The 15,869-nt window shown below is 42.2% G+C and overlaps 1 protein-coding gene across 1 annotated transcript in view; it reads left to right on the top strand.

Moving 5' to 3' along the window:
- Positions 1 to 4,405: 4,405 nt before the first annotated feature.
- The window catches only part of CAPN3 (calpain 3), a 50,363-nt gene continuing 38,899 nt past the window's right edge, over positions 4,406 to 15,869 (top strand). Inside the window, 2 exon segments of the mRNA XM_030318419.1 lie at positions 4,406 to 5,004; positions 5,007 to 5,053. Coding sequence (XP_030174279.1) covers positions 4,746 to 5,004; positions 5,007 to 5,053 — 306 coding nt within the window. The 5' untranslated portion in view covers positions 4,406 to 4,745.

Below are 15,869 nucleotides of genomic sequence, written 5' to 3'. Positions count from 1 at the left end.
CGTCTACTACTCTCCAAGATCTGAGTTATCCAGCAGATCCTGGCAGTGGTGGATCTGAAGAAGTGATCCCAAGAAGTAGGTTCCAGTTTGGTACCAAGACATTCTCTGATAATGCCCAAGGAGGTTGGTTGTACTTAGGATTGACCTATAGGGACTAATTATGCTCCAGGCACAGCTCACTTCAGAACCAGGTGAACTTCCATGTGTCAGCATCACCAGGACCAATCCCAGATCAGGCCATCCTCCTAACTGCTCCCTAGAGGAGAAAGGGTAGATTGTTGCCAAGAGTTTGTCTTAAAGTTGCGCTGAGCCCTATATCCTGGTTAACTAAAACCCGTGAGTCAGATTGCCATAGCCTTAGAGGAGACTGCAACTCTGGAATTTTGGGCTGAGTGCAGAGTTCTTTCACTTTCTCACATCTCTTTCAGTAGCAGACTATCATAATGATAGGCAGCAGAAACACAAACATAAATATCTGGAGCTTTTTGCCCATAATTGACCATCTTACCTAAGAGCCTTCTGGATAATGGAATTCCTATGACCATATCAAGCTTTCCACTCTGCTTTTAAGATTTTCACCTACCAACCCCTCTGAATGCCTTGCGTAAATTCCAGGGGCAGCACCCTAGACTAAAATAACTTCTTAGCCCGGGGCCTAGAAAGCCACCTGCAGCTCCACTGGAAACAGATTACTATATTAACCACAGACAATAGAGGCCATATAACTAGCATTCTAGGTGAAATTGGCATCTGATATCAGATCTGCCTGTCTTATGACCAACCTTGCAAAAGACTGCAGTGCCACAGAAAGGCCAGCCAGAATTCTACAGCTGCTTCTTGACAGCTGTTTCCAGCAGGGCTGTGGTATTAGATTCCTCTCCAATCAGAGCTAAGGGAGGGGGAGCCCTCACTATTTATATGCAAGGATCCAGTGTTCTTATGCCTACTTCACATATTAGAGTCCTAGTTATGCGTTTAGTCCCTCCCTGGAAATCAGAAAACCTGGGGTCTAGTTTGGTTCTGCACTGAACTGAGTGATCTTGGCCATGCCTTGGTTTCCTCATCTCTTAAAGAAAAGAGATCATTTCTAAAATTCTGTGACTTTTCCATGATGTCACTGTAAAATTATGGCAGATATCTCGCGTTTCCTCAGTTGTAAAATAGCATTAATCAAACCTGCAAGGTTGTCCTACAGATTTAAAATATTCTATGTGTGTGGAAAGGAAAAAATAGTAACTTTACTTTGGAGAAACGTGGTAGATACCACCTTAGCCAGGTGATCAAGATTGACATCACCTGTGATAAAACACCTCTAGATCCTGTTCCCCCAAATGAGAAGGGCGCATGACTTCTATGATACTCTTCCCCCAAATCCATAACCTCAGTCTAATAATATGAAAATCATCAAACTCCAGTTGAGGGACATTCTACAATGTAACTTCCAAGTACTCTTCAAAAGTACCAAGTCATGAGAGGCAAAGACTGTGGAACCATCAGAGACTGGAAGACACTGAGGAGACATTACAATGCAGTACAGGATCTTGGATCAGATCCTGTAACAGAAGAGGGAAAAAAACCATTAGTGGAAACACTATCAAATCAAAATATATCTTGTAGTTTAGTTAATACTATTTTACCAACATTAATTTCTTAGTTTTGATCATCTACCATGGTTACATAAGGTGTAAACACTAGGGGATGCCGAGCGAAAGGTGTACAGAAACTCTGTACTATCCTGCAACTCTTTTGTAAATCTAAAATTACTTTAAAATTAAAAGTTTTAAAAACTATATGAAGTGGCTAGCTCACAGTGGACGCTCAATGAATGATGGGTGTTATAAGCAAATGCATTTCCTCCAATAGAGTTGAATCAAAGAAATATTTATTGGGGCACCTGGGTGGCTCAGTCGGTTGAGGGTCCGACTTCGGGTCAGGTCATGATCTCACAGTTCATGAGTTTGATCCCTGCATCGGACTCTGTGCTGACAGCTCGGAGCCTGGAGCTTGCTTTGGATTCTGTGTCTCCCTCTCTCTCTGCCCCTAACCCACTCGCATTCTGTCTCTGTGTCTTTCAAAAATAAACATTAAAAAAAAAAGAAATATTTATTGATGGAAAAGACAGTGATACAAAGCCATTGATTGGCCTTGTTGGTGCAAAAGAAACCATTCCAACCTCAGATAGCGTGTGGCATTGCCTGAAATATGTTATAAAAGCTAGTTCTTTATCCTTGATGAGACTTCTGGGAATCGAAATGCACAGCTGTTCATTATCTGCCCTTTGTTCTTGGGCTCAGATTGTATTTCTCCCTGATGGCATGAGGCAGCTGAATAAACCTTGTGTTTGGACCCACTAATCTGAGGGGGTTTCATCCACAATGATTGATAGAGCAAAGTGAAGAGCACCTTGCACTCTGTGTTTGATATTCCCATCCTGCTCTGACAATAGGCTCATCTTATCACATACTCAACTTAGTTACCAAGTTACTTAGACTGCCAAGGAAAGAAAAGTCGGCAGGTGTGTGGCCCAGAGACAGCTCCAACCACAGGGGCAAATTGACCAAGAAATTTTTATTGCATTAGCAAAGCAAGAGAAGGGTAAGAAATTTCTCCTCACATAGGGAAATTTCATTCAACAGATACACAACACATATTTATTAAGAGCTTTCTATGTGCTTAGCCCTGAGAGTGGGATGGGGGCCCAGAGTTTACGATCTTGAGGGCAAGGGGAAAGCTCAATAAGCAGAAACAATAAAATGTGGGAGGGTGCTGTGAATTTAAGAGTATAGAGTAGGGCTGGGACTCAAGCTTTTGATGGTGGAGAAAGGAAACTCCCCCACTTTGCTTTCCATGCCACTGGGGAGTTTGAGAGTGGAGGTCAATCTCTTTAGAGGACTTTTTAGTGCAGGCAGATAGGCATGCCTCTGATTGGAGATGCTGTGACCACGTGATGCTGGGAAGACTGCACCTATCCCAGGTATGGACACATGGAAGATATTCAGTAAATAAATCTCGTAGACTGAACGCCGACTGACTGTAATTCAACCTGATCTATTAAATTCGGGTCACCTCTAAAAACAACATTTATTGAGTGCTTAAGACAATCTTGTCACGATCTTAAATGTTCTACATAAATTAAAATTGTTTAAATTTTATGATAACTCAGTAACAGAATGACTATCCACATACCCACTCTATAGGTGAGAGAACTGAGACACAGGAAGAAAGGAAGAGGTAACTCACCTAAAGTTACACAGGCACAGCCAGCAAGCAGAAAGCCCAGGCTTTGAAGCTCGGCCGTCAGCCTTCAGGCTGCCCTCCCATTTTCTGCCTCTCCAAAAGCAGTAGTAAAGGTCCTTGGGCATTTTCTTAGGGGACAGGAGGATAGGCTGATGGTCCCTATAAGCAGTAGCTCCAGACACAGGGCTCCTCAAAGCTGCAACCCCAGGGACGGTGAGCCTGGTAGTATTCCCTATTTCAGCTATCACTTCCCACCTTGTCTCACAGCCTCTAGCCTTGGGCTGATGAAACTGGTCATGTGGAAACAGGCATGGCTACAGTCTAGCACAAGCCTCCACTGAGCCACACGTGGAATGTAGCCGTCACCTTACGGCCTGGGTAGAAGCTACCACGGATAGGTATAAAGCAAGATGGAGGCCAAGTAGGCAATTCCCTTTCCCAGGGCCACTTGTGCTCTTATCCAAGAGCCCTGATACCAACTCTTTCTGGAATGACATCCCCCAAGACCTGACAGGCAACCTGATTCAGTATCTAGTTCCACCTGCTGACTCAGATGCCTAATGTGTGCCTGCATAGTCCATACTCAGGTGTACTTTTTGTAGCAAATTTGGTCCAGTGTTTATTTTGGGGTGTGGGGAGAGATGAGAGGTGTCTAGGTCAAGTGGGCAAGAAAGACAGGGATTTTTCTCAACTGGGGACTCTGCTGAGTGGCATTTTCCACCCAGACAGTTCCAATGAACGCTGACACCATAACATTCTAGAAGAGATGCCAAACCCAACTGAATAATGTTGATATCCTAGAGTTTTAGAAACTACAAAATTATGTGCTCAAAAATATCTAAAATATTCTCCTAGAATTCAGTGTCTCACATTCAGCCTGGCCACCTTTTCTTTGATATTTTTCTCCATTCATTCAGTGGCCTATAGTTTGATGATCTATATAGGAGCCGATTCAATAACACATCAGCAGTACTTTGCTAATTTTCAGTGTTCAACTTCCTCAAGTATTCCCCTTTCATTTCCTGACAACACCAGCACTTAATGACAACCCAGAAATGTTCCTATTCAGGTCCTTCTCTGTCCACCACGTAGTCTGCCTGCACATAGCTTCTTTTGCTCTCATACTCATAATCTTTCTTTCATGCCTATTTTTAGTTTTCTTGGCTCAAGCTTCTCCAAGCCACTGAAACACAGCCCTCACATCTCTCTCATCCCTCTCTCCCTCTGGCATGCATGCTGCCGGTAGGAGCCCCAGGTAAACACTCCTGCAGAAACCCTGTAGTGCTCCTTCCTCAGGAAAACCTATTTCTTCTGGATCACAGCTCAGCTTTAAGATGGACATAAGCTGGATGACCTTCTGATGGGCTTTGAGCTTTGAATTGGGATGTGGACATTTTCCTCTCAGATGACGAATCCCTCCAACTTCCCCTTTGCCGTTGCTTCCTTTCCTTGAAGGTAGTTCTATCTTGTTTTCTTTAAAAAACCTTTTCCTTCCAAATTTGCCTGCCATGCCAACCGTCATTAGCGCATCTGTGGCCCCACGGACAGGGGCTGAGCCCAGGTCCCCGGGACCAATTCCCCAGCAGGGCCAAGGCAAGACAACCGAGGCCGGGGGCGGAAACCCAAGTGGCATCTATTCAGCCATCATCAGCCGCAATTTTCCCATTATCGGAGTGAAAGAGAAGACATTTGAGCAGCTTCACAAGAAGTGTCTAGAAAAGAAGGTTCTTTATCTGGATCCCGAGTTCCCACCAGATGAGACCTCTCTCTTTACAGCCAGAAGTTCCCCATCCAGTTCATTTGGAAGAGACCTCCGGTGAGTAGCTTGCTGGCTGCCCGTTGGGCTTTTTCCCCTCCTAGAAGTCCTCCCACTCAGCACCTCCCCGCAGCCCCACGGTGCACATGGGCGCTGGGGAAGGGTCCTGGCAGAGGCTCCCCAGGGCTCTGCCCTCGACTGAGGCCGAGCCCATTCTCACTCTCTTGCTCTCTTTTCCTAAAAAACATCTTGCTTTCTATAAAATAAATTGGAATTCAGTGTAATCCAGCCTAAAAAGTAAATAGCCCTTTCCCAGAACAACAACAACAACAAATTCTTTGTAAGAGTCCTTCAACTTCTAGGGCTAAAATCACAACGAATGACATCTTTAGTCTGACAGCAGCCATGACTTTCTGCAACAGAGAAGCCCCAGAAAGAGGAGAGGAGCTGGCAAAGATCACTTTTGCATGCATAGAGTGTTAGGATTAGAAGGAGAAATCCTAGCAGTCGGTTTCGTCCACATACTTCGCCTCACACATGAGAAAATAAAGGCGCACAGAGAAAAGTACATCCAGAGCAAGCATGACAGCCCAGAATAAAATCCTTTCCTTTAGGTAACTCTTCCAGCCTCTGGATTTCATGTACAGTGATCCGCCAGAAAGAAAAGCATATCCTCTTGCCTCCCTTCTCTGATCAGACCACCCATATGACTCTGGTGCTTAATTCAAGAAATATTTATTGGGCATTGGTAGGGCCGGAATGCAGGCAAGCAACAAGAGAGACAGCTGTGGATAAAAAGACAAGAAGTCCTGCTCCCCTGGAGCCTAGAGTCCTGAAAGGAAGGCTGTCAGGAGATAGCGTTCTGGGTACAGTGAGCTCAAAAGGCAAGAACTAACCTTCCCTGAGGAGATCCTTTAAGCTGAGGCCCCGAGCTATTCATTAACTTAATCAAGTGACGCTGAAGTCCTATTCATTAGCCACGTTTTTCTTTATAACCTGAGATGAAACATCCAACAACCCTGTTCTCAGCCCCTGGGTTCCCCCAAGGGCTCCTTTCCTCTCCCGGGGCCCTGTGGTAAGGCCTGTGACTATCCCGAGTTCTCTCCTTAGAAGAAAGTACTGGAAAGAACTTCATTCTCCAGCCCAGTCACCGCCCTGCTGCCAGAGCACTGGGATATGTCCCACCCCTGTTGAAGTATCTTCCGTGACACCGTTCTCCCCTCCACCCATGCCTTCAGGATAACTCCAAACTCCTGAGCTGAGCTATCAGCCCTTTTCAGGCTGGCACCCTCTCCCCTGGATGGTGACACACTCAGCTCCTCCGTTGTTCCAAGTCTCCTCAGACCTCAAGGCCTTTGCTCATGCTCTCTGTCTGGAATGCCCTTGTTTTTTGTTTTGTTCTATTTTGCTTGTTTTAATATAATTTATTGTCAAGTTGACTGACATGCAGTGTATTCAGTGTGCTCTTGGTTTTGGGGGTAGATGTCCATGATTCATTGCTTACATACAACACCCAGTTCTCATTGCAACAAGTGCCCTCCTCAATGCCATCACCCATTTTCCCCTCTACCCCGCTACCCCCATCAGCCCTCAGTTTGTGTTTAAGAGTCTCTTATGGTTTGCCTCCCTCCCTCTCTGTTTGTAACAAGTTTTCCCCCCTCCCTTTCCCCCACGTCTTCTATTAAGTTTCTCAAGTTCCACATATGAGTGAAAAGTGGAGTGCCCTTGTTTTTATCTGATTTGCTCCTCCTCACCCTCTCTCCAGTGCTCAGGTGTCACTTTCTTCAGGCTTTCACATGTCTGTTCCCTATCTGATAACAGGACCTATTCCTATTCAATGCTGGACCCCAGTAGTCAGAGAAGGGCCAGGCCCACAGTGGGTACTCAGCTGCTGGTGGTGAATGAAAACTCACATCTGAGGGCACTGACCTCCAAGAGATAAGGACAGCCCAGCATTCCAAGGCTGGGGGCTCCTAAAAGCCTTTTCTAATATTACTACAGAGAAAAAAACCCAAAAACCTGACAAATATTGCTTTTAGTGAAATTATTGGTGGCTTTTAGTCTTAAAAGCTATACTTGCATTTTGATTAAAAATGCTACCAGGGTCTATTATGCTCTAGGCACGACTTCAGTCCTAAAACTGATACTGCCATTGTCAGTGTGACATTAGGGGCACCGAAAGACCTCTTTCCAACTGTGCTCCTACCACCAACACCCCCTCACATACAGTTGAAGTGATTAAAGTCCAGAAAGGACAATCACACAAGTTGACTGAAATTGAAAGAGTGAAATGATCCCGGAACTTTCTGAAGTGTAAAGCACTTATTGGAAACGTCAGTTTTCCCTGCATTCCATAGATGTAGTGACCTTTGTCAGGTTTGAGCAGTCTGAAATGGAGACTATGTCCTATGAGAGACCATTCCTGCTTTTACTATCTGAGGCACAGAATCATTGAAAGCCAATCTGAGCTTTTCTTCATAATCAAGTTTTACTTGTTACAGTTACATGGTGGTGGTGGTGGTGATAAGGGGAATTATTCAGGCCAGCTACAATTCTAGCTAAGATGATGCTGCACTTTCAACTTTACCCTCTTAAAGAAGAGACACCCAGGCCACCTGTCTGGGCACACCTATAATCTCTTTTCACTCGCCCATGAGTGCTACCCTCACTGCCTTGCCTCTTCTATTGGGGAGCTTCGTGCATTGTGTCTCGAGGCCAAGCTATCTGATTCCTCTTGCCCCTATTTCTAGAATCAGAAAGCAAACAAACCATACAATACTTCCCAATTGTTGAGCCAGATTTTCTTGATGACAAGCCCCTGGACAGAAGAGAATGGGCTTCTAGAACAGGGCCTCTGGGAAACTGATTACTCTTGCCCAATTTCATCAGGGAAATGCAAATCAAAACCAATGAGATATCACTTTGTCAGAATGGCTAAAACCTAGAAGACAATAAATAACAAATGTTGGTGAGGATGCGAAGAAAAGAGAACCCTTGAGCACTCTTGGTGGGAATGCAAATTGGTGCAGCCACTATGGAAAAACACGTTCCTCAAAAAATTAAAAACAGAAATACCGTACAATCCAGTAATTCCACTACTGGGTATTTTTCCAAAGAAAACAAAAACTAATTTGAAAAGATATACGCACCCCTATGTTTATTGCAGCATTATTTACAATAGCCAAGAGACGGAAGCAACTCAAGTGTCTATCGATAGATAAATGGATAAAGAAGATGTGGTATATATGTATATATACATATATATACATATTGTGTATATATACATATATATACATATTGTGTATACATATATACATATTGTGTATATATACATATATACGTATTGTGTATACATATATACATATTGTGTATATACATATATACATATGTGTATATATACATATATACATATTGTGTGTATATATATATATATACACATATACACAATAGGCCATAAAAAGGAATGAGATCTTGCCATTTGCAACAACATGGATGGACCTAGAGAGCATAATGCTAAGTGAAATAAGTCAGACAGAGGAAAATACTGAATGATTTCCCTCAAATGTGGAATCTAAAAGACAAAACAAATGAACAAAGAAAGAAACAAAGAGACACATAAACAAAAAAGAACAACTGGTGGCTACCTTAGGGGAAGAGAGTTAGGGGATGGGTGAAAAAAGGGGATTAAGGGGTAAAAACTTCCAGTTATAAATAAATAAGTCATGGAGATAAAAAGTACAATGTAGAGGATATAGTCAATAAGATTGTAATAATGTTGTTTGGTGACAGATGGTGACTGCACTTAACAAAGTGAACACTGAGTAACGTATCGAATTGTTGAATCAATATGTTGTACACCTGAAACTAGTATAACACTGTATGTTAATTACACTTCAATACAAAGAAAAAGCCCAAAATAATAATAAATAAATCATTACATTTTTCAGGTTAAGTCCTGTTAACCACTACAAAAACATCTTTGTTTTTTTTTTTAAGATATTTACAAGCATGCTTAACAAAATGTGAATCCTTAACATGTCAGACTTTAACTTTTCTCTTCATGAGGAAAACTCATAAGGAAAAATCAGTAAGATTCTTATAATTACAGAAAGGATAATTTATCTCTAGGAGGGACATGATTGTTGTTTAATGGGGGAAAAATGCGAGTTTATTTACAAGAGGAAGGGAGCTAGAACAGAAACCAAAGTGGGGTGGGGGGAAGCAACAGGGCAGAAGGCCACACACTCCAATGTCATCCCTCCACTTGACCTGACACTCAAAGGCATCTTTACTCATGAACTTGTGACATGCCTGAGGCAAGTAAAAAGTAACTTTTTGGTAAAGGGGGAAGTTAGTGTCTTGAGTTACACAGGCAGAATGAGCCAACACACCCAGAAGTCAGAGTGTGGAAAGCACAGGAGTGGGGAAAGAGAGAGGCATCTAGAATCAAACTGCCAGGAACCCACTGAACTGTGGTGGTGGGGAAAAGGCTCTGCCCTCTCAGAGCCTATGAGGTGGGGGTTCAAGATCTCCAAGGAACTGTGAGACCCCAACTAACACTTGGGAAGTGGTCTGCTTACAAGAAGCTGACACATGGTGAAGCCACTGTGGAAAACAGTATGGAGCTTCCTCAAAAAGTTAAAAATAGAACTACCCTATGATCCAACAATCACACTACTGGGTATTTACCCAAAGAATACGAAAACACTAATTCAAAGGGATACATGCCCCCCTTTGTTTACTGCAGCATTATTTACAATAGCCACGTTATGGAAGCAACCCAAGTGCCCATCAATAGACAAATGGATAAAGAAGAAGTGGTATATATGTACAATGGAATATTATTCAGCCATAAAAAAGAATGAAACCTTGCCATTTGCAACAACATGGATGGAGCTGGGGAGTATAATGCTAAGCAAAAAAAGTCAGTCAGAGAAAGACAAATATCACATGATTTCACTCACATGTGGAATTTAAGAAACAAAACAAATGGGTAAAGGGGGAAAAAGAGAGAGACAAATTAAGAAACAGATTGGTACTTACAGAGAACAAACTGATGGTTACCAGGTGGGTGGGGGGATGAGTGAAATAGGTGATGGGGATTAAGGAGTTAACTTGTGATAAGCACCAGGTGGTCTAGGGAATTGTTGAATCACTATATTATATTATTATATTTATTTATATTATATTTATATATAGTATATTTATAAATATAATATATATTTATATGATGTAAATATAATTATTATAAATATACAATATTTCTTGTAACTATCCTTCTTATAAATTACATATTTCTATTTTGAACATTCTTGTTCTAAATCTCACTCTAAATACTATCTACTCTATACTACTCTCTAATTATCCTGATAATAACACTATACAGTTACCACTGTATGTTAACTGGAATTATTTTTTAATATGAAATTTAATGTCAAATTGGTTTCCACAACACCCCCGTGCTCATCCCACAGGTGCCCTCCTCAATAGCCATCACCCACCCTCCCCTCCCTCCAACCCCCATCAACCCTCAGTTTATTCTCAGTTTTAAGAGTCTCTTATGGTTTGGCTCTCTCCCTCTCTAACTTTTTTTCCCCCTTCCCCTCCTCCATGGTCTTCTGTTAAGTTTCTCAGGATCCACACAAGAGTAAAAACATATGGTATCTGTCTTTCTCTGTATGAATTATTTCACTTAGCATAATACTCTCCAGTTCCATCCACGTTGCTACAAAGGCCCTATTTCATTCTTTCTCATTGCCAAGTAGTATTCCATTGTGTATATAAACCACAATTTCTTTATCCATTCGTCAGTTGATGGACATTTAGGCTCTTTCCATAATTTGGCTATTGTTGAGAGTGCTGCTATAAACATTGGGGTACAAGTGCCCCTATGCATCAGTACTCCTGTATCCCTTGGGTAAATTCCAAGCAGTGCTACTGCTGGGTCATAGGGTAGATCTATTTTTAATTTTTTGAGGAACCTCCACACTGTTTTCCAGAGTGGCTGCACCAGTTTGCATTCCCACCAACATTGCAAGGGGGTTCCCATTTCTCCACATCCTCTCCAGCATCTATAGTCTCCTGATTTGTTCATTTTAGCCACTCTGACTGGCGTGAGGTGATATCTCAGTGTGGTTTTGATTTGTATTTCCCTGATGAGGAGTGACGTTGAGCATCTCTTCATGTGCCTGTTGGCCATCTGGTTGTCTTCTTTAGAGAAGTGCCTATTCATGTTTTGTGTCCATTTCTTCACTGGATTATTTGTTTTTCAGGTGTGGAGTTTGGTGAGTTCTTTATAGATTTTGGATACTAGCCCTTTGTCCGATTGTCATTGCAAATATCTTTTCCCATTCCATTGGTTCCCTTTTAGTTTTGTTGATTGTTTCCTTTGCTGTGCAGAAGCTTTTTATCTTGATGAGGTCCCAATAGTTCATCTTTGCTTTTAATTCCCTTGTCTTTGGAGATGTGTCAAGTAAGAAATTGCTGCGGCTGAGGTCAGAGAGGTCTTTTCCTGCTTTCTCCTCTAGGGTTTTGATGGTTTCCTGTCTCACATTCAGGTCCTTTAACCATTTTGAGTTTATTTTTGTGAATGGTGTAAGAAAGTGGTCTAGTTTCATCCTTCTGCATGTTGCTGTCCAGTTCTCCCAGCACCATTTGTTAAAGAGACTGTCTTTTTCCATTGGATATTCTTTCCTGCTTTGTCAAAGATTAGTTGGCCACACATTTGTGGGTCCAATTCTGGAGTCTCTATTCTATTCCATTGGTCTATGTGTCTGTTTTTGTGCCAATACCATGCTGTCTTGATGATGACAGCTTTGTAGTAGAGGCTAAAAACTTGAAAAGCCCAAACAAGGGGGCCCCTGGGTGGCTTGGTTGACTGGGTGTCCAACTCTTAGTTTTGGCTCAGGTCATGATCCCAGGGTCATGGGATCAAGCCCTGCATCAGCTCCACACTGAGGGTAGAACTTGCTTAAGATTCTCTCCCTTTCCCCTTATCCACTCACTCTCTCAAAACAAACAAACAAAAAGAGAGAAAGCTGACACTTGCTTTAACCATTTCATCTAAACTTCAAGTCTAAATAATCACCATCAGAACTTTAGTAATAGAAGGTATTATAATATAATAACTTCTATAACTAATAGAAGTTTATTATATTCCCCCAGAATACTGGGAATATAGCATTAAAACGCTATCAAAAACTCTTTATAATTTTAGTATTGTTTGGGATCTTTGGAAACTTTTCTTTCAGCCGTTCTCCATTTCAAAGTTTCTTTCCTGATGTTAAGATTTTGAAGGGAAAACAGATGCTCCCAGCTCCTTCAATAACCTGCTATCGTTAGTACCTTTCACAGCGTGAAAGTGCATCCTCATTTCTAGCCAGAACTTTTCTGGCCACAATTTTGCCCCTTATCTCTGGTCTGATCCAAAAGACAGTGAAACAGTCAGCAGATTTCCTTACATAGTAATTCTCCCTGTTTCATCAATAATCTCATCCTTCTTTTAATTGTTTCAGATCAAATAGTTATAAAGCTCCCCTAACCTTCCCCTGTAATATGGTTTTTCCAGCACTGGAGGTGTCAGTGCTATGATCTGTATACAGTCGATCCTCATTACTCCTGGGTTCTGTATTTGTGAATTCCCCTACTCACTAACATTTCTTTGTAACCCCAATCAGTCTCCAAGGTGCTTCTGTGGTCATCTGCAGACATGTGTAGGGCAGTGAAAATTTTGAGTCGCCCCTCCACGCACATTCCCAGATGAAATCAAGGGGACAGTCAGCCTTCTCACTTAGCTCTCACACTGTAGAACAGGCATCCTTTTCATAGTCTCACACAGTGCCACGTTTTTCAACATTTTTGCACTTCTTGTTGGTGATTTCTCTGTTTAAAATGTAAAGTGCTTTCTCATGTTCCTAATGCAAGAAGGCTGGGGTGTGCCTCAGGGAGAAAATATATGTGTTAGATAAGCTTCATTAATGCTTGAGTTGGTTGTGAGGGCAATGTTAATGACTCAATAAAATATATTAAATAAGGTGTCTTTAAACAGAAACACACTTAGAGAGTGTGTATTGATCAGTGATTAAAATGTGACTAAAGGGTCAAGGAATCTAACTCCTGTATTTCCTCCAGGAGCAATGGTTCAATATTCACTAATTCAGCATTCACAGGCCCCTCATAGAACATAACTACCATAAATAACGAGAATCGACTGTAATTCCTATGTTCTCTGCATTCTTAAATATCACAGCTTGAACAATACCTACTAAGGGTATGATTAGTAGTAAACATTGCAACATGTTTTTATTTTTTAATGTTTATTTTTTTTTGAAGACAGACTGCGAGAAGGGGAGGGGCAGAGAAGCAAGGATATAGAATCTGAAGCAGCTCCAGGCTTCTGAGCTATCAGCACAGAGCCTAGACATGGGGCTCAAACTCACAAAACCACGAGATCCTGACTGGAGCCAACGTCAGAGGCTTAACCGATGAGCCACCCAGGCACCTACATTGCAACATGTTTTAATCCATTACAGTCATGACTTCTTGATGCTCAAATTGTCCCATCTTTGACCAGTGGGAACCCCCTATAATTGCCTATATCATTGACATGACCCCATTAATCTTAAACAGATTTCTTGTTTTCTGGCCACAACAGAATGTCCCAGGCTCATCTTGTACATTTCTTGCCCCAGACGTAGAACAATTTATTTTTTCAAGTAGCCTGGCTCCTTTCAGTCTGAACTGAAGTTGAAGGAAGTTGTAAAATGTGGAGGAGAGCTGACTACACGACTCTTGAGGACCCAGAGCTTGGCCACTGCTTCAGTGCTCAGAAGATGAAAGCTTTCTGACAATGTGTGGTGACACCAGAGGTCTCTTGCTCTGATGGCCCCTTCCATGTGCCCCATCGCTTGTGTAACCAACACTCTCCATGTGTATGTTCCCAGCCAGGGGGGTCACCCTGGCCTGCACTACTCAACTCTGAGAAGAAGAAACCCTAGGTTGGCAAAAAGTAAATTACTCCCTTCCAATGTGGAATGAGAGGGAAGAAAACAGAACTACAGGAAAACCCCAGGCTGTATGTAGTGAGCCCTCTGTTCCAGGGCTGAGGGCTCAGTCACTGGCTATGCAGCTTCTCCTCTCAGGGATATTACTTATCTTTCCCATAAACCCGGCTCAGGAGGTCTTCTTGTAATCTGATTTAGATGTGTCATCTTCTGTCAGACAGTTTCGAGAGAAGTGGGATCACTGGCTAGACACAAAGAGGAAGACCTGAGGGCGTCGTGCAGAGTAGTTAAGGAAACTAAATTTAGGGGTGCCTGGGTGGCTCAGTCGGTTGAGCATCTGACTTCAGCTCAGGTCATGATCTCATGGTTCATGAGTTCTAGCCTCACATCTGGCTCTCTGCTGTCAGTGTGGAGCCCGCTTCAGGTCCCTCTGTCCTTCTGTCTCTCTGCCCCTCCCTTGCTCATGCGCGCACGCTCTCTCTCTCAAAAATATATAACATTAAAAAAAAAAAAAAACTAAACTTAGAACCAAATAAACCTGTGTCTGGACTCTGGTTTCTGCCACTAGCAAGTCACATAAATAGAATGTTTAGAAGTTTAAATTAAGAAATACCCTTAAGAGAGGGAAAAGGCAATTCATGAGGTGGGAAAAGATTATTATAGCACATCTAACCAATAAGCAATCAATAGCCAAAGAATGCCCACAATTCAAGTTGAAAAAGACAAACTCAATAGAAAATTAGCTAAAGACAGGTATTTCATGAACAGAGAGTAAACAAAAGATCAAGAAATACATGAACAGGGGGCGCCTGGGTGGCGCAGTCGGTTAAGCGTCCGACTTCAGCCAGGTCACGATCTCGCGGTCTGTGAGTTCGAGCCCCGCGTCAGGCTCTGGGCTGATGGCTCAGAGCCTGGAGCCTGTTTTCCGATTCTGTGTCTCCCTCTCTCTCTGCCCCTCCCCCGTTCATGCTCTGTCTCTCTCTGTCCCAAAAATAATAAACGTTGGAAAAAAAAAAATTAAAAAAAAAAAAAAAAAAGAAATACATGAACATATGAAAGATGTTCTGCTTATAAAGGACATAGTGATGTTTCCATCACGTGGCTATTCTGAACTAGCCGCCTTAAAGTCCTGGTAGGTGCTCAAGGTAAGGTAGCAATTACTATGAGTGGAGGCAGCAAGGACAGGAGCATAACACAGTGATGGGGAAAGCACATGCTTTCAAATCAGACAAACTTGATTCAAATCCCAGCTCCACCTCTTAGCGAGGTGACCTCCAGTAGGTTACTGACCATTTTTGGGTCTCAGTTTCCTCATCTGTGAAAAGAATATGAAAATTCTTACTTTCACCGAGTTTTAAGGATTAAATGAGATATTGTAAATGACATACATTAGCATGATGAGTCAACAAATAATGATCATGGTAATTCAAAGGTAAAATGAGGTACCCACGGGAGCCCAGCCCTCTCTTTACTCGGCAGAGAATCACGATGGCACCATGCTGGAGTGGGGGTGGGGGAGCATAAGTTCTGGGGAAAGTGACAATTCAATAAATAATTAGGACTGCCTCCTCTTATATTCCACAAGACAACAGCTCCTCCTGAGAGCCATGATGAAGACAAAGCTCTGGACATCATAGTGAAGAAGCTAAAATAGCTTAGCAGTAAAATACAGAAAATGGGGGTAGAGGGGCAGAAATAGCCAAGAAATGTATGAAAAGATGCATTTCCCTGATTATAAATGTGGCAGAGCATCTTTTTACACATTCATGTATTTCTTGATCATTTGTTATCTTGATGTCCATGAAATACCTTGCCTTTGCTAATTTTTCAATTGAGTTGTCTTTTTCTTTTTTTCTTTTTCTTTTTATATATAT

The sequence above is a fragment of the Lynx canadensis genome, chromosome B3 (assembly GCF_007474595.2).
Source record: "Lynx canadensis isolate LIC74 chromosome B3, mLynCan4.pri.v2, whole genome shotgun sequence".
In the NCBI taxonomy this organism is placed as follows: Eukaryota; Metazoa; Chordata; class Mammalia; order Carnivora; family Felidae; genus Lynx; species Lynx canadensis.
The sequence above is the reverse complement of the archived record's forward strand: the minus strand, read 5'-3'. Positions and strand labels throughout refer to the sequence as shown.